The 18,602-nt window shown below is 54.0% G+C and overlaps 1 protein-coding gene across 1 annotated transcript in view; it reads right to left on the reverse strand.

Moving 5' to 3' along the window:
- The window catches only part of SMAD1 (SMAD family member 1), a 66,619-nt gene that overhangs the window by 13,013 nt on the left and 35,004 nt on the right, over nt 1-18,602 (reverse strand). Inside the window, exons 2-5 of the mRNA XM_056119097.1 lie at nt 16,264-16,862; nt 8,992-9,249; nt 5,003-5,119; nt 162-383 (exon numbers count right to left, since the gene is read on the reverse strand). Of these exons, the coding sequence (XP_055975072.1) occupies nt 162-383; nt 5,003-5,119; nt 8,992-9,249; nt 16,264-16,663 (997 nt within the window). The 5' untranslated portion in view covers nt 16,664-16,862. The remainder of the gene's footprint in view (nt 1-161; nt 384-5,002; nt 5,120-8,991; nt 9,250-16,263; nt 16,863-18,602) is intronic.

The following is an 18,602-nucleotide window of genomic DNA, read 5'->3' on the forward strand; positions in this document are numbered from 1 at the left end:
CTGGAGCCAGTGTACGTGATGATGGGGTGTTTGCCACGCTCGTCTGCCACCGGAAGGAGCGCGTTGGTTGGGGAGGGAGGGGGACCGGGATGGGTGGGGGAAGGGGGGGCACGGGGACCCGGCAGATAAACACGGGAAGGAGGTGAAAGGGGCACACTTGCCTTTTCCGATGTGCCGCCTGGTGTTTTCGATGGTGGAATTCCGGTTCACGTTGGAGAGCAGCCCGAGGCAGAAGCGGTTCTTGTTGTTGGACGGGTCGGTGAAACCGTCCACCAACACGCTGGTGGAGGAGGCGTGGAACGCTTCACCTACACGATTGTTGAGCTCATAGTAGACAATAGAGCACCAGTGTTTGGGCTCCTCGTACGCCACGGCCTGGACACCTGCAGGAGAAGAAAGCTCCGGGTCAGGCACAGGAGAAACGCAGGCTGGGTGAGGCGAGGGGTGTGGGGGGGGGGGGGGGGGCGCGCGGGGCCACGGAACAAAGCTACAGAACGAAGTCACAGAACAGGAAGCGGCTGTTCCAAAACACATGATCGATGACGCCCGCTGCATGGGGTCCTGGTGGGCCCAGCGTGATGTGCCCCTGGAACTGGAAAATTACGGTCTGCAACGACTCTGACACCCTGGCTACCACTAAGCAAGCAGACCGGTAGCACTGACCAAACACTCCCCCGTGGGGGGTACCTGCTCCCGGGTACCCCCAAACCACCCCCACTAGGGCCCCTCTAGAGCAGAGCTCCCTGCACCCCTGCCAAGAGTAGGACGAGCTGGAATAATGGGAATGGGGGGTATAATCTTGTTTTTTTAAATTAGGGAGCCGCTTTTCATTTGTTCACTCAAAGGAAGTAGATTTCCAGAAAAGCAATGATTTTTTTTTTTCTGAAAGGGGTGTAATCAGGTCAAAAAAGTCCTGGAACCGGGGCTTGAGCGATAGCACAGCGGGTAGGGCATTTGCCTTGCACACAGCCGACCCGGGTTCGATTCCCAGCATCCCATATGGTCCCCTGAGCACTGCCAGGAGTAACTCCTGAGTGCAGAGCCAGGAGTAACCCCTGTGCATCGCGGGGTGTGACCCAAAAAAAAGCAAAAAAAAAAAAAAGTCCTGGAACCTTGGCTCTAAAGAAATGCAACCAGTGGCTAAGTGAGGGTGAATGGGGAGAGACGAGGAGGGCAGCCAAGATGCCCAAACTTTGCCCCCCAGAAGCTCTGAGCAGGCCTCTAGGGTATCAAAGCACCGGAAGCCAGTGCTAATTATCGATTCGCTGTTACTTTACTCCACGAGCTGCCAATAACCATCCCAGCGGGGCGGAGGGCTTCACTCCTGTCCGTCCGCAAACTCAGGAAGAAAGGTTGCCAGCTGGCCATTCCTCCAGGATGAATCATATCTCTCGCATCCAGATTTCACGCTAACTTCCTTCTATTTGCTCTCAGTCCCGCAGAGCAGGTGTGCTTTGTCTGTCTCTGAGGCTCCCAGAATGGGCCAACAATGGAAATTACCCAACTTCACCGACAGGATGCAGCTTGTTAAGTCAAATCTCTTAAGACTAACAAATCTCCAAACAGAACACCCGCCTAAGCGGCCGCCACTGAAACGGTTTAAAGCCGAGTTCCTTTTGTAGTAAACTTTCTGCCATCACTGCTTTGGAGATTCTGGGAATCCATACCATGAATACATCCAGAATGCCAAGACAGAGCTGAGGACGCTGGAGTCCTGCAAGCACAGTGAGTTTTTTTTTTTTTTTTTAAGGACAGAAAATCTGTGCTAGACACAGGAATTCTAACTGCAGGGGGCAAAGTTTATTTCTGTTCTTAACACCAACCTCCACAAAGGATTAAGATGTGTTCTCCTGGGGCCAGGGAGATAGTATAGAGTTGGACGCTGGCCTTGCTCGCAGTTCACCTGGCTTCTGTCTCCAGCATCACAAATATTCCCCCCCGAGCACCACCAGGAATGATCCTGGAGCACAGAGGCAGAAGGTGGTCCTGGGTATGGCCCCCAAACAAAACCAACAAAAGTGCTCTACAGCAGAATCCGATGGAGAAAACAAGGATGACGATCATCTGAAAAAATCTACATAGGCATTAACTCTATTTTACACTTCCTTTTTTTGTTGTTGTTTTTTGTTTTTTGGGTGACACCCGGCGATGCACAGGGGTTGCTCCTGGCTCGTGCACTCAGGAAATGCTCCTGGTGGTGCTCGGGGGATCATATGGGATGCTGGGAATCGAACCCATGTCGGCCGCATGCAAGGCAAATGCCCTACCCGCTGTGCTATCGCTCCAGCCCCTATTTTATACTTTTAAGCCCACTGGCTCATCCAAGTTTTATCCGTGGAAGGTTCTTCTCAGTTCTCAGGATTATTTAAAATTCTGTTCATCTACGTTGGATGCTAGCTTGGATGCTGGCGAGCTCTGCCTGGCAAAGATCACATTGGTTCTGTGGCTGCATGATCCCTTCTGCAACTCTTCAACTTTGCTCCCATAACGCAAAAGCAGCTACAGACGATATGTAATACATGGGCCGTGTTCCAATAAAGCTTTATTTATAAAAGCAAGCCTTGGGCTGGGCTGGCCTTTGGGCTCTAGTCTGCTGACCCCCGCAAGAACAAAACCACCAGAGGAGATAATAACAGTAAAAGAAAAGCATTCTTCCTCATGGAAATATCAGCTGACTATAAACTTAGTCTATTAGAGAAAAGTCTGAGGGTCTTTGAAGGAACATTTTTAAGCAACATAAAGATCTGTTTCCTGAAGCCAAGCATTTAGGCATAGGAATAGCTATGAGCCGACCTGCTCCCAACTCTGTCCATTCCCACCCGCCAACGTGGTCCCTCCCCTGTACAGATCCCAAAGGTGTGGCAGAGAGGAGACCTTCTCCACAGCTGCAATCTGGTTCTTTACTCGTTGGCTCATAGCAACAGGGCATTCTCAGCTTATCAGGCACCACCACACCAGAGCCAATAAGAGAAATACAACACGTTGCAAGTTTAACAGGCGCTGTTCCAATTTATTATGCTGTGGGTCTAAGAAAGGTTACTTGGGTTCATCAAAAAATATATAATCAACTCAAGTATCTGAAGTATCTCCATGCTATTATATTTTTTGTTGTTTTAATTAAAAAGAAGGCATGTGCCACTTGATCCTTTTTTTGCTTTCTCGGTCACACCCGGTGTTGCACAGGGGTCACTCCTGGCTCATGCACTCAGAAATTACTCCTGGTGGTGCTCGGGGGACCATATGCTGGGAATCAAACCCGGGTCAGCCGCATGCAAGGCAAACGCTCTACCCGCTCTGCTATCGCTCCAGCCCTGATCCCTTTTTTTTTTTTAAATGAATCCACCAGTACAACTCAGATCTGTTTCATGATAAAATATCACAGAACACCTTTAGTTTGTTTGGGAACCATATACCCCAGAGCTCAGGGATCCACTCCTGGCAGAAGTCAGGGGACCATATGCAAGGCTGGGGATCAAACACAGGTCTGATTCATGCAAGGCAAGCACGTAATTCCCCTGTACCATATTTCTGGTCCCTATTAGAACGTCTAATGATACAATAATCATATTATTTTTTACCTCAACAAAATTTTTATGGGGTTGGAGCAATAGCACAGGGGGTAGGGCATTTGCCTTGCACGTGGCCAACCCAGGTTTGATTCCCAGCATCCCATATGGTCCCCCGAGCACTGCCAGGAGTAATTCCTCAGTGAAGAGCCAGGAGTAACCCCTGTGCATCGCCAGGTGTGACCCAAAAAGAAAAAAAAAGTTATTTGATCATATTTTTTTTTGTACTTCTCACTTTTTAAAAAGTGCTAAAATAAAAAAAAAACATACTAAGTGAACAAATAGCATCTTAATTTTTGTTTTCTGGGCCATCCCCAGTGGCGGTCAAGAGCTTACTCCTAGCTCCTAGAGATCAATCCCAGTGGGGTTGGGGGTTCCAGGGATTAGTCAAGCTGGGGTTCCCAGGTTGGCTGCACACAAGGCAGGTGCCCTGTGCACTGTAGTATCTTTCTAAGTCCTGAAAATGACATTTTAATTTCAATCTCCATAAAATGCATGCAGACCCAAAGCCCTATTCCACCTGTCAGGTGTACACTGGACTCCTGCCCCTGGCTACGAGGTTCCCTGGACACAGGTCTACTGCCCAGCTTGACTGCTCTCAGGGCTCAGGAATTCCTCCAGCTCCTCCGGTCCTGAGCTCCCTGATGCTCACTCACACCAACCCTAGTTGTGCTCAGTTCCACTCAGCCACCTCCTGGGCTGGCGGGAGGAAGACTCAGGCTGCAGTTTCTCTCTGCAGCGAGACCAGAAGACAGCTAAGACTGTGAGAATCAAAGCCACGCAGTCTGTCTGTTCTAGCTGCCACCACCATCTAGAAAGAGGGAAGGGAAGTACACAGGATTCCTGAACATTGCTCTGAGCAACAAAAGGAGCCCCCAGAACGCATCCCCGGGTGTACCAAGCAGCATCTACTCCACTGTTATTATGATGGTCACTGAGCTCGAGTCTGTCCTTCACGGAAATAGCCTTTTCATCGCCCGTTCAAAACGATGACAGGTTGAAGCGCTACACACTTGCCCACACATCTGTTCCCAGACCTTTGTAAGAGAGATCCAGGATCCTTGCACTTATTCTTCATGTAAAACTCTCGTGACCCCAAGAGCTGCTCCCATGGGCAGTTCTACTTACTGGGCATTGGCTCTATCCAGTCTTTCCACCTTGTCATAAGAGCTTGTGGGGCTGGAGTGATAGCACAGCGGGTAGGGCGTCTGCCTTGCACGCAGCCAACCCAGGTTTGATTCCTAGCATTCCATATGGCCCCCTGAGCACTGCTAGGAGTAATTCCTGAGTGCAGAGCCAGGAGTAACCCCTGAGCACTGCCAGGTATGACCCAAAAAGCCAAAGGGAAAAAAAAAAAGAGTTTGTGAGAAAAAGCAACATTGGGGCAGAGCAACCCTGACTCTCAGGTGTGTGGGAGAGGGGGTGAGTCCACTTACTTCCTCGGCTGACTTCCGACTGCAGCGCAGGGCCCATCAGGTTGGTGTCCATGGGCTGAGAGCCGTCCTGGCTCATGGGGTCCTCGGGGGGCAGATAAGCAGGCGGGGGCGTATCAGCTACAACGTGAAAACAAAAATGACTTTTGTGTGTGAAGGACAGAACGCAGTATTTCTCTTCCATGGGGCACTCGTAAAAGCATTCAAATGTTACCCCAGGCTCAGCTGGAAGGCCCTAGATTTGAACTCCAGCAATACACACACACACACACACACACACACACACACACACACAACACCCACCACAATCACGTACACACCACAAACACAGAACACACCACACGTACAACACCCACGCACACATATAACACACCACACGTGCAACACACAATGCAGCACACAACACATACCACACCACATGCATACAGCACACACAACACACACATACCACAACACACACGTTTTGGTCTCCCTATCAGAAGCACGGATGCTACAGATGCCAGAATTGATGGTCACTTCCTGAAAACAACCACCCACCTGCTACCCTGGGATGATGTCAGTGAAAAGTCAGCAGAGGGCAAAGAACAGTTTCTGAATTCTGGCAGGCGATGGCCACCGCGGGCCCGTCCCTTTGGAACACTCGAAAGAGCGCTTTGTTATTGTAACTTGTCGTTTATTTTTTTAATTAACGAACTGCGATTTGCAAAGTTACTGATAGTTGAGTTTGAGGCATGTAGTATTTCAGCATCAGTCCAAAGAGCGCTTTAATGCCCTTTATCACTTGATCCCTCTTTTCCTCTGAAGCCTGAGAGTGACAGGAGGACTTCAGCAAAGGCGCTTTGGGGTCTCCGTAGCCGACCTCTGAGCCCTGAGGCTCTGCCAGCCTCGTTTCCTTTATGTGGCCAACATGTGCATGGAAACGGAGTTTCCCTGATGTCAAGAACTCTTCCCGGACCACCTTCTTCCCCACTTAAAAATCGCCAGTTAAAAATAAAATACCCGGGCTGGAGTGACAGCACAGCGGGTAGGGCATTTGCCTCGCACACGGCTGACCCGGGTTCAATCCCCAGCATCCCATCTGATCCCGAGCACCGCCAGGAGTGCTGAGTGCAAAGCGAGAGTAACCCCTGTGCATCACCAGGTGTGACCCCCTCCCCCCAAAAATCAAAAATAGATAAATAAATAAACAAAATGCCCACAAAGAGGTACTCCACGTGTTGATCCCCACTGTCTTCTCTTTCAGAATCCACCTGTTTCTTAAGGATAACTCAGGCAAGACACAACAGCAGAGAACAGCAGCTCAGGCTTGTGTGTGCGTGTGTGTTGTTTGGGGCCACTGCTGGAGATGCTCAGGGACTACCTCCAGCTCTATGCTGGTGGCCAGGGGTTGCTCCCAGCACTGCTTGGGGGGGACACGCAGTGCTGGGAGGGAAGCCGGGCCTCAAGCGTGTGCGCTAGCCTGCTGGGTTATGCCATCAGCCCCTGCTTTCCTCCACAGAGGGTCTCCTGCCGAAAACAAGCTTCTTGTGGCCACAGGGAGCGCAGGGAGCCCACCAGTCGGGGCAGCCTGACTTAGGTTTATCTTTGGGAGTTCCCTCTGAGAAGTGGCCACACCACAGCCAACACTGCTCTGTCCACAGCAGCCCTGCCCAGGAACCAGCAGGGACCCGGAGTGCAGGGACGGGGTTCTGGGATCCTCCCCCGAGCCCTTTCCTCTCTCCCTCCAGTTTCTTTCCTGCAGCTCTGGCACCATCTCGGCTCTACTGGGTGCTGGGAAAGAAGTGGACGGGCACCGGCTCTAGGACCTAGTTCCTCCCAGGTCTGCTCTGGAGCGGATGAGAGCTCCAGGGGCCACCTCAGCATCAGCCCTAATGGCACCAACCTGACTGTAGAGCCCAGGACAATGCGTCAATCCAACTAGGAATCTTCCCTTTGCCCGTGTTTGGGGGACCCCACCCACCACCCCTAAGTGGCCAAAGGGTCAACAAGGGAAGAAGACAGAGAGCAAATCACCAGAGAACACTACTTTCAGTTTTAACCCCCTGAACCTCCCACTCTTGTCCTAAATGGTTTTGGACTCAAATATTCACTCAACCAGGCAGATAACTGGGCTTAAAATAAAAGCAGCAATAATGATGGGAATACATAGAAGAAAGCAGTAGTACATGTGGCCTATGTTTTTGTCATTTTTTTTTTGCCTTTTGGGTAATGCTCAGGGGTCACTCCTGGCTCTGCACTCAGGAATTACTGCTGGTGGTGCATGGGGGACCCTATGGGATGCTGGGGATCGAACCTGGGTCGGCCGCGTGCAAGGCAAACACACTACCTGCTGTGCTATGGCTCCAGCCCTGTTCTTGTCATTTTGGGAGGCAGAACAGAAAGGCCACTGAGTTTCAATTCAGTTAAAAAAAAAAACATCTCATACAGGACTGGAGTGATGGTACGGCAGGTAGGGCATTCGCCTTGCACATGGCAAACCCGGGTTTGGTCCTCAGTTCCCCATATGATCCCCGAATCCCATCAGGAGTGATCCCTGAGCACAATCAGACATCCCCCATGGCCCAGGGATGCGGCAATAGTGAGTGGTAGAGCACAGACCTTGCATAGGGGAGGGCCTGGACTCCCTAAACTCAGGCGCGGGGGCTACGTGGCTCTCTAGCTGGGTGTGACCCCGTGACTACAACAACAACAATAACACTTCAAGTAGCCCAATTGTCATGCCTGTCCCAGCATCTCCTTCTCTTGCACTACTGACACCGGTCAAGTGTGTCTTGGTCCAGAGCGATCTCCCTCTTTGATCCGTGTCCCCTGCACTCAGGACCGACTCCAGAACCCAGCAAGCCAAGGTCTGATTTGCTGTGCCAGGCACGGATGCCAGGATCTGTTTTCCTGGTGGTGTGGGGAAAAGCGATCCTTTCCCCTGAAGATACCTGTGCGTTTACCTAGACTCTGACAAGATCATTCCTACTTAAGCTGTTTAACAAGCACAACACCACGGCTGCGGTCTGAAAAGGGGAAGGTCCCTGGTTTTGTTCATCTGTGCCCTGGCCTTGGGTAGGGGAAGCAGACAGCTGTTTTCCAGCGCTTCAGCTGGGATTTCTTTGGAGTTAAAATATATGCTTCTTGGGGCTGGAGCGATAGCACAGCGGGTAGGGCGTTTGATTCCCAGCATCCCATATGGTCCCCCGAGCATCGCCAGGAGTAATTCCTGAGTGCATGAGCCAGGAATAAGCCTGTGCATCGCCAGGTGTGACCCAAAAAAGCAAAAAAAAAAAAAATATGCTTCTTGAAGTTATGTCACCACATAGATGGTTTAATTAACTATGGGGTGTAGGGGCACACATGCTCCGGTAGCAACGACCCTTTTTTGAGGTCGTGCCCCCCATTTTGCCACCTTTATCAGGAGCAGTTGCTGTACCGAACACACCCCTCTCGGAAGGATGCGGCTGTTTCAGTGCCTCCCCCCCACACCACCAGGAAAATAGATCCCGGCATCCGTGCCTAGCACAGCAAATCAGACCCTGACTTGCTGGGTTCTGGAGTCGGTCCTGAGTGCAGGGGACACGGGCCACTGAGCAGAACCGAGAGGTTCTCCCCGGAGTGTCCTTGGGGGGTTCTGTAAAGTTAGACTTAAATAATTCGTCAGGAAACAAAGTCCTCAAATAATGCTGTTTTGCCCAAAGTTGGCCAGGATTGCTGATTTTTCTCATCTCTCTACTATTCTTCTGGGTGGAAGAGAGGGAGTTTGGGCGACACTTGGGTGCTTCGCGCTCAGGAGTGACCCTCAGGGCCACAGGTGAGGGATGCCCAGGATTGCACCAGGGCCAGCTGTGTGCTAGGCCCGCTCCTCTGCCCCGTGTGGTCTCTCCAGCCCCCTCTCATCTCCCTGCTGGTGATGTTTCTTGGAATGAAGTGGCCTCCCTCGAGGGCCTGCTGCCACCCGGCTTCTCCTGGGTGGGGTGCACAGAGGGGCAGGGCATGGGTTGACTCACCTGGCATCTGGAACGGGCTCCCGGGGTCGGAGCTGGTGGGCGAGTGCGGGTAGGTGCTGCTGCTGCTCCCGGGGGAGTTGGGGTAGCTGGTGCTGGGGGAGTGCGGGAACGGGTGGCTGTTGGGCTGCTGGAAGGAGTCCGGGAACGTGGCGTTGAGGGGCATGTGTGGCTCGTTCTGGCCGAGGTTCCGGAACTGTGCCAAGAGGCTGTGCTGGGGGTTGTATTCACTGTGACGCGGGACCAGCACTGGGGGCAGGACTGGAACCAAGAGCAACATTGAGAGACACCAATGAGAGGGTGAAAACTGTTAGTCCCATCCCGACCCAGCGGAAACATCCTTAAGGAATGAACTGTGTTCTGGGTGATGTGCCATGGCTCAACCCAAAGCCCCACTCAGCTAAGAAACGCAGGAACGATGCAGACGCCTTAAAATTGCTGCTGAAAAAAATTTATTCTTGCTGTTGAGTGCGCTGTAGAGATGGCATGACACTAGGGCACTTCCCTTGCAAGCAGCTGACCCAGGTAGGACCCTCGGAACCCCCTAGAGTGCCCTGAGCCCCACCAGGAGTGACTCTGAGCACAGAGCCAGGAGTAAGCCCTGAGCACAGCCAGGAGTGCTGCCCCCCCCCCCAAAAAAAAGAAACACAAAACAAAATTGAGAATGGGCCGAAGAACTAGAACAGGGGTTAAGGGGTTTTATGAGACTGACCCGGGTTCAATTCCCAGCACCATTCATGGTTCCCTGAGCACCGGCAGGGGTCACCTCTGAGCACCCTAGGGTGTGACTCCGCCCCCAAATGAACTGATGACGAATTTATGCATGAGGCCTGTGGCACCCACAAACTGCCCAAGGAAAATCTACTAAAGACGCTCAAGTAAAACAAGTTAGTTTCTCTATTCTTGGTGTTTCATTCACTAAAACCTCAGAACAGGAAAAGTGCGTGTCATCCCGACAATTCCACTGTTTGGTCCTGAAGAAGACTGGACATTGAGGAGTTTTTGATATTTGTGAAAATTTATTCACCATAAATGCATTTACTTATTTTGAAGAGGGGAACAAAAGCACACAGGGGTTACTCCTGATTCAGTGCTCAGGGACCATATGGTGTGCTGGAGACTGAACTGGGACTGTCAGTACACAAGGACCTTGACTTCTATCCTATTCTCTCTCTGGCCCTGAAGAGCTTTTTGTTTCTGGGTCACACCCAGTGGTGCTCTGGGGTCACTTCTGGTGGTGCTCGGGGGACATGCAAGATTTCCCCTAAGTGAGTCTTTCAGTCCTGACACGGGACATCCACCAAACTTCAGGTCATGAGAACAGAGTGGTTGGTGGCCAGAGGGGATGGACGGCTGGGGGTGGGCAAACAGAGGAAAGGAAGTGATTATACGGCAGACCCCCACTGGACTTGTTGGGGGGTCATAACGTGGAGCTGCCAAATTCTAATACAGTCCCCAACAACACAAGTTGCTTATAGACCGTCCAAGGACACAAACAAACAAACAACAAACACTGTCCTCCCATTGTTCATCGATTTGCTCCAGCGGGCCCAGTAACGTCTCCATTGAGAGACTTCTTGTTACTGTGTTTGGCATATTGAATACGTCACGGAGAGCTTGCCAGGCTTTGCCGTGAGGGCGAGATACGCTCGGTAGCTTGCCGGGCTCTCTGAGAGTGGTGGAGGAATTGAACCCGGCTCGGCCGGCCGGGCCAGCTGCGCGCAAGGCAAATGCCCTACCGCTGTGCTATCGCTCCAGCCCCGTCCAAGGACAGACATGTGCAAAGGAACAGAGAGTGTGGGGGCATGTGAGGGGGGGTGGGGTGTGAGTGCCACAACCCCACAGAGCAGAGACACGGGGTCCCCGCCCACAGGTCAGAGGGAAGAGCCCGGTGAGACCCAGGTCAGCACTCATCCCCCAGGAGGGTCCCCCTCACCGCTCTGGGCGCCCTGCACCTGGGTCTTCCCGGAGCCGTCCTGGCTTCCCCTGCCCTCCCCCAGAAGCAGATGGACGGACGCTTTTCTGTCCTTGACTTCTTGGTTGATCTGTATCTTGTTCAGCCCAGGGTGACCCCCACTTCAGGCTGAAGCACCTGTCCACTGCACCCCCATGCCCCGAGTCAACCTGTCTGATGCTTGAAGGGAAATACCGTGGCAGGGAAAAAAAGATCTACTGTGGGATGTGTGGGAGAAGCAGCTAGGGACATGGAAGGATGGGGGGAGCAGCAGGTGGAAACCGAGACACACACACACACACACACACACACACACACACACCACCCCCAGGGGTTGTCTCAGCACAGTGGCAACTACCAGGCTAGGAGCGGAGATCACACTTGCAAAGAACCACTGCCGAGAACTTTCCAGCAGGGAGAGCCACCGCTCGCCACCCCAATCCTGTGCCGACCTAAACCTTTGGACTGAAACCTAGTCTACGCTCCCGGGCGGCGGCGGGTCTCTGATCAGGGAGCTGAGGGAACCCCAGTCACGTGGCCCGCGGACCTGTACGCACCCTCCCAGTGGTTTTGCAAAGAGTAGATGTGAGACAGAACATTCTGGCAGACCCTGAGAAAAACCTGTGGCAGGACTTGGAGTGGCCAGAGGGTGTGTGCACACCACTGGTTTGGGGGCTCATTTCCCCACCCTGACTCCCCACATATGGCGAGAGTGGGGAGCACAGTGCCCGCGCAGGGCAGGCCGCCGGGGACCCAGGAGTTGGCAAGTCTTTCAAACTACCACTTCCGGGACGAGAGAGGGAGAGCCCAGCACGGCAGGCCGGGGCAAGGTTCCGAGTTCAGCCTGGCACCCCCCAGAGTCTGCAGTTTGGGGCTTCCAGTGAGTGGGCTCTGCAACCAAGCGTGTGTGTGTCACCTCTAGTCAACACAGCCGCGAGAAGGAGATTTTTATCTTAATTTATTGGGGAGAGTGTTGGGCCCAGACCTAGCGCTGCTCAGAGGGTCATACATGTTGCCAGGGATTTGCCTTTTTTGGGGGGCTGGAGGGAGTCATACCCAATGCTCAGGAATTGCTCCTGGAGGTGTTCAGGGGACCTTATGGATGCTAGGGATTGAACCTGGACTGGCCGCATGCAAGGCAAATGCGCTATCCACTGTACTGTCCCTCCAGCCCGGTGCCAGGGATTTGAACCAGGGTCCCAGCCAACACGGCAGCATGCAAGGCAAATGCCTTAGCTCCTGTGCTATCTCTTGGCCTGGGGAAGGGCCTTTTTTTTTTTTTTAAAGATATTTAAGAAATAAAATAAGGGAGTGAGGCTGGAGCAACAGTACAACAGGTAGTGCATTTGCCTTGCACACAGCTGACCTGGGTTCGTTCCCCAGTACTCTTTAATGGTTCCCCAAGTGCCACCAGGAGTGATCTCTGAGTGCAGAGTCATGAGTAAGTTGGGAGCACCATGAGGTGTGGCCCCCCCAAAAAAACAACACAACAAAAAATAAAGTTTGTAGCTCTTCAACTCTTTATACTCTGAAGGAATTCTCCATATTTTGGGGGAGGTGGCTCCAGATAGCTGCACTGAGGACTTACTCCTGGCTCTGTGCTCAGGGGCCACTTCCGGCAAGGCTCAGGAGACCCTACGGGGTGCAGGGGATCAAACTCAGGTTGTGACTGCAGCCACATGCAAGGCAGGCGCTGGACCTCTTGTAACTATCCCACCAGCCCACCATGGCTTCCCAACCCCCCAAGCCTCCCTGAACAGATCTAGCTTTCCCAAAAGCCCAGTCGGAGGGTTGATTATCTAACTCAGAGCGTCCGGACTTATCCGGCCTATCGTCCTGTTGGCTGAGGAGGAGGACAGCCACTCAGAGGTGCCCCCACTCCCAAAATCTACCTTCTTTAAGTGAACAAACAGAAAGCGCCTCCAATTGTGCACAAGACTGCAACTACCCTCCCCATCATTCCAATGCCACACCCCTACCCCACCCCACCCCCACGCCCCCCGCCCTCCACCCCCAGGAGGGCCATAGCACCCACTTTGGGAAAGAGAATCAGAGTCTAGTTCTAGTCCCCTCAGGAGCGAGCCCCTACACTCTGAAGCAGTAGCCCATATTCACTCAGTGCTGTGAGCGCAGGTCCAGAGGGCCACACCTGCCAGTGATCCGGGCCCAGGTGGTGCCAGGGATCGAACTCAGGGCTTTGAGCATGCCAGGCACAGACTCCAGCCCTTTAGGCTAGCCCCCTGGCTCTTTTCATGTGACGCCTAGTACCAAGGATGCTGAAAGTAAAACTGTGAGCATCAGCCTGAGATCAAAAGAGGAACCAACTTCCCGTCCACTTCTCTCCGCTCGGCAAGTGTCCATCAAGAATAAGCCCTTACCCCACCAGCATCCTGCAGACACACACACACACACACACACACACACACACACACAGCATTTCCAAACCAGCAAGAAATCACAAAGGACGATCCATCTGCTGGCAGAATAAGCCCAAAGGCATAGCTCACGGGTCTCTGTTAGTTCTCCCGAGATAGCGGTAGGGGTCTGCGTAGGAGTGGAGGGGTGGTATGGGGAGGTGCTTTTCTGAGTCCGGGCAGCCACGGGCCACCACAAGGCACACGGAAGGGCCTGCAGGCTGGCACCAGGGGGTCACTTCAGAGGCCAACTCTCAAGCCTCAGTGTAAAACTCTCAGGCTCCGAGTACCCAGGACCATGTTCAAGAACCAGGAGAAAAACAGCGCAGAAAAATGGTTCGGAGCGGCAAGAGGCCCCCACGCCCGCGTTTCAGGGCATCTCAGGGAGCAGCGCAACAGCTTTCCCCGAGCCCAGCAGACGAAGGACGTTTCCACCGTCAGCACTGACTCTGGTAGCGAAACAGAAAACCTACATTTAGCCCAACCACTAATAAGCAGCCTGGGTTCTCCGGGCTACCCTGCCTCCGAGTAAACAGCCACCTGTTACATCACCCCGCCACCGCCCAGCTCCGCCCACTTTCGCTTTCCTATCAGCGTCCACGCACTTGCAGGGAGAGTTGGGGGGGGGGGGTTGGGAACAGCAAACAGCACAACAGAACAAACTCCCCCCACTTCAGTCCTGTTTCTGACTTTCCCCAAGCTGCCCTGGGCAGCAGGGCCAAAGAAGGTCCTTTCTCCTTGCTCCCTGAACCCATCAATCAGGCTGCCAGTGGCTTCTGTAACTTCCTTTCCTTCTCCACCAGGATTTTTATGCTCTTTTATTTGTAAAAGGATAAATGGCTAGGTTAAAGAAAAACAACCAGACCTGACAGTCGTGATGAAAGGAGAAAGAGAGAGAAAGAGAGAGAGAGAGAGAGAGAGAGAGAAGAGGACAGAGACAGAGACCGAAACAGAGCAGAAGACATCCCAAACCACCACAACATTCATGTCTAAGACCCAAATCACAAAGTCCTTTCTCTCTCCTTCCGCACCCTTCCCTGCTCCTACCATAAGAGAGGTGGACTGTTTTATCAGAGTCCTGATCTTAGATTATTGGGGGGTCAAGCAGGGGATGTTTGGATCACAACTGCTGGCGGTGCTCAGAGTTTATTCCTGGCTCCATGCTCAGGGATCACTTTTTTTTTTTTGGCTCTTTTGGGTCACATGCAGCAATGCTCAGGAATTACTCCTGGTGGTACTCAGGATATAGGATGCCGGGGATTGAACCTGGGTCGGCTGCCTGCAAGGCAAACATCCTACCCACCGTAATAACGCTCCGGCCCCGCAGGGATTGCTTTTCACAATGCTGGGGGACACTATGCGGTGCCAGGCCAGGAACCAGGCAGGGTCAGTTGTGTGCCAGGCAAGCCTTTAACCCGGCGTTATGTCACCAGCCCTCATGTGCTTATCTTGGAGAACATCAGAGGGAGCAAAGTTCTGGGAAGAGCAGGCCCCTTTTATCGGCGGCTGAGCTTGTACAGTTCACAGTGATGAGCTTTGCAGAACAAAGTTTAACACACTATCACCTCTTTCAGGAAGCCAGGGAGGCCTGTCTTCCCCGGCTATCACCCTCGTTTGGCTGAAAGCACCCCAAAGCCCTCATGTTTTTGGTTGTTTCCTAAAAGAAGACAGACTGGGGTGGGTGTGGGTGATGAACTGAGTGACGTTTTCTTTCACCCTCCATGAAAAGGAACTTCTGATCTAGAGCAGAATTGCAGAGAAACTTGTATACAACCCTGGGCATATAATACAGCCACATAAAATCAACCATAGACGAATAACATAATCACAGATTTGTTTTGAAAGAAATGTTTCGTGACTCCCCGCAACCCCACAATTAGCACACCACCTTCTGTGGGTCTGAGCTGGAGAGGGAACACAGCAGGAAAGGCGATAGCTTTGCACATGGCCCTGACACCCCGTGCGGTCTACACTGCCAGGAGTAATTCTTGAGCACCACCAGGTGTGGCCCCCAAACCAAGCCCAACCAGCCAAGGGCAGGTGCTTCTCAAGCATGTTCTGTAGCTTGTTCCCTTCCTGTGCTAGATCCCACTCCTCCCACTTGTCCTACCCAGGTCTCATGCCATGGGCTGGAGAGATGCCAGTCTGGTGAGACTCACAGAGCAGGCGGGAAAGGGAAGAACCCCATTTAGAGAGAACACCAAGCAAGGACCATCAGAAAAGCCTTAAGAAGGAGGGCGGGTCGACAAGGTCCACGTCCTGTGCAGATAAGGGCGCAGAGACATGGGAGGCCTCTGACACAGGGAACACAGCCGGCAGCAGACCTGTGGCCCCTTCCAAGCTCCAGGCTCAGCTGCTTAGGTGGCAAGGGGGGGTGCTCGGGGGCAGGCGAGGGGCGGGGAAGGCTTGTGGGCGGGGCGGGACGAGTTTGGGGTGGGGCGGGGCTTGTGGGTGGGGCGACCTTTGCGGCGGGGGGGGGGGGGGGCGGGGGGAGGGGGAAGGCGTGGGGAGCGGGCTTTTGGGTTCGGTGGGCATGTGGGCGGAGCTTCGCGGGGGCGGAGCAGGGCGTGGCCGGGCAGGCTTGTGGGCGGGGCGAGTTCGGGTGGGGTGGGGCTTGTGGGTGGGGGCGGCCTTTGTGGCACGCAGGGCCGGGAGCGGGATTGTGGACGCGTGGGCGTATGGGCGGGGCTGCGCGGGGGCGGAGCGGGCTGTGGGCGGGGCAGGATTGTGGGCGGGGCGGGATGTGGGCGTGTCAGCGCAGGGGCGGAGCAGGCTGTAGTTGGGGCGGGCTTGTGGGCGGGGCAAGGCGGGGCGGGCTTGTAGGCGGGGCTGCGCGGGGGCGGGTTAGGCTGTGGGCGGGGCCGTGGGCGGGGCCGTGGGCGGGGCTCCGCGGGCACCTGCACTCACCGGGGCTCTCGACGCGCTTGTAGTGGTAGGGGTTGATGCACACCTCCTTCTGCTTGGAGCCGAAGGGGAACTCGCAGCACTCCAGGGGCTTCAGTTCATGGTGGCTCTGCAGGTCGGGCCAGCGCCACACGCGGCAGTAGATGACGTGGGGCAGCCCCTTGCGGTGCGACACCTGCAGCCGCCCGTCCAGGGAGCGGGGGATGGTCACGCAGTTGCTGGGCTGGCCCGGGCAGCTCAGGGCCTTCTCCAGCTCCTCCATCGCGCCCTTCTTCTTCTTCAGCTTCTTCACCAGGGCGTCCACCGCCTTCTCGGCCCATTTCTCCTCCTCGTCGCCCTGTTTCCACCCCAGCAGTCTCTTTACGGCCGGGCTCGTGAAGGAGAACAGGCTGGTCACGTTCATAGCGCTGGCCCGAGCGGGGAGCTCCTCTTCCTGGGTGGCAGGGACGCGAACCCGCGAACCGGGCGCCTCTGCTGGCCGGGACCGCGGGACCGGTCCCCTCTACTCACATAGGCGGTGGCGGAGTTTCTGTGCCTGGAGGTCCCGGAAAGCCGAGATGACCATACCGGGGGTGTTTCACAGCCGAACCAGGGTCAACGCCCTAGGAGAGAAAAACAGGGAAGAGAAAAGTTAAATATCACCCATCACATGAAGTGCTGTTATGAATTACAATAGGCGATGAGCTGGGTATTGCAATACCTCTCCCCTTCAGTCCCCGGCACCCGTATGGTGGTCACTCCCCGGCACCCGATATGGTCCCCTGAGCGCCCCCAGGAATGATCCCTGAGCACAGAGCCAGGAGTAAGCCCTAAGCAATGCCGGGTGTGACTCAAAAACCAAAACCATAAGCAAAACACACTCATGCTGAAGTGGACCTGAGCACAGAATGAGGAGGGAGCCCTGAGTGCTGCTGGGTGTGGCCCCCACCGCAAACGTGACATGCGTGTGCTGGGAGATGAGGCATCTGAGAAGTCAGTCCAGGGTAAATGAGGTCCTGTGGGTGAGGATGGGAGAGGATGAGGCTGGTGACTTCAGAGAGAGAGGAAGGCCGCTGAGCAGTGATAGTCCCTTCAGACGGAGGTTCAGGAAAGGACTGAGAGAGTGGGCAGCCAGGGATCCCCAGCACACAGCAAATCAGCTGCCTCTGTGCTGTGAGATCTCCCGGCCTCCATAACAGCCATCCTAAGTTTAAGCCACCCCATCCCGGGTGCATCCTGGGTGGTGCCAGAGCCGCCCACGCAGACTCAGGGACAAATGCTCCCCCCCCTTCCCATTGCCCCCTGGGCCTGGGGCCCCCTTACACAAGGAGGTTCCGAGCACCCGGCCGGCCCTGCTGATGGGAGTTCCCAGATAAAAGCGACAGACAGCAGCCTGCAAAGAAGTCCCCAGCGCTCCCCATGCCGTCATGTTTTATATTTAGAGCCCTTTCAACAAAGCATGCCCCATCCACAAAAACTGAAAGCGACAGGAAATAATAAAAACACAATGGTCTTCACATCTCTTCTGGGTTCCCCTTCCCGAAGCTGTCCTGCTATGCAGAGAAGAAAAAGCAGTTACTTTTCGACACACAGGGCCGGCTGGCAGGAGGGCTCCTCCGCCTTGCCCGCCAGGGACAAGGACTCTCTGCCTCCTCAAACGTGCCTTCCACGAGCAGGACAAGCACGAAGGGCACCCAGGCCGCCGGAACCAAATCCCCTCCGTTGGCTCATTAAGAGCGTGTAATTGCTCTGCACCACAGAAAGGTGAACGAGATGACAGAGAGAAGCACGTTCCGGCCCAGACACCCAGTAGCCTCCTGCCAAAAATAACTAGGGGAGCTGAAGAAAATATAAACAAATCCACCAGCCAAACCAGGAACTTGCCCAGGATTTTTTTTTCTCCCCAAGGCATCAAAGAAGTACTGAGGGAGTCAGGATGAGAGGGATAAGATGCTGGGGAGAAGGGAGGGATGGGGGGGAGCGGGGACTGACAAAACTGCCAGCACTGAACTTAAAAATGTGCCCGTCAGAGAGGCAGACTGGGGTGAGAGGGAACCTGAGGACATAGGTGGAGGGAAGGGGCACTAAGGGTGGGATGGGCGCTGGAACACTATGCCTGAAACTCAACTCTGAGTAACTTTGCAGATCATGGTGCCTTAGTTAAAAAAACAACAACATTTTTTTTAAACATGAAGAAAGGGGCTGGAGTGATAGCACCGAGGGTAGAGCATTTGCCTTGCACGTGGCCGACCTGGGTTCAATTCCCAGCATCCCATATGGTCCCCCAGGCACTGCAAGGAGTGATTCCTGAGTGCATGAGCCAGGAGTAACCCCTGTGCATTGCATTGTGTGACCCGAAACAA

The sequence above is a fragment of the Sorex fumeus genome, unplaced genomic scaffold, assembly GCF_029834395.1.
Source record: "Sorex fumeus unplaced genomic scaffold, SorFum_2.1 ptg000039l, whole genome shotgun sequence".
NCBI classification, from domain to species: Eukaryota; Metazoa; Chordata; class Mammalia; order Eulipotyphla; family Soricidae; genus Sorex; species Sorex fumeus.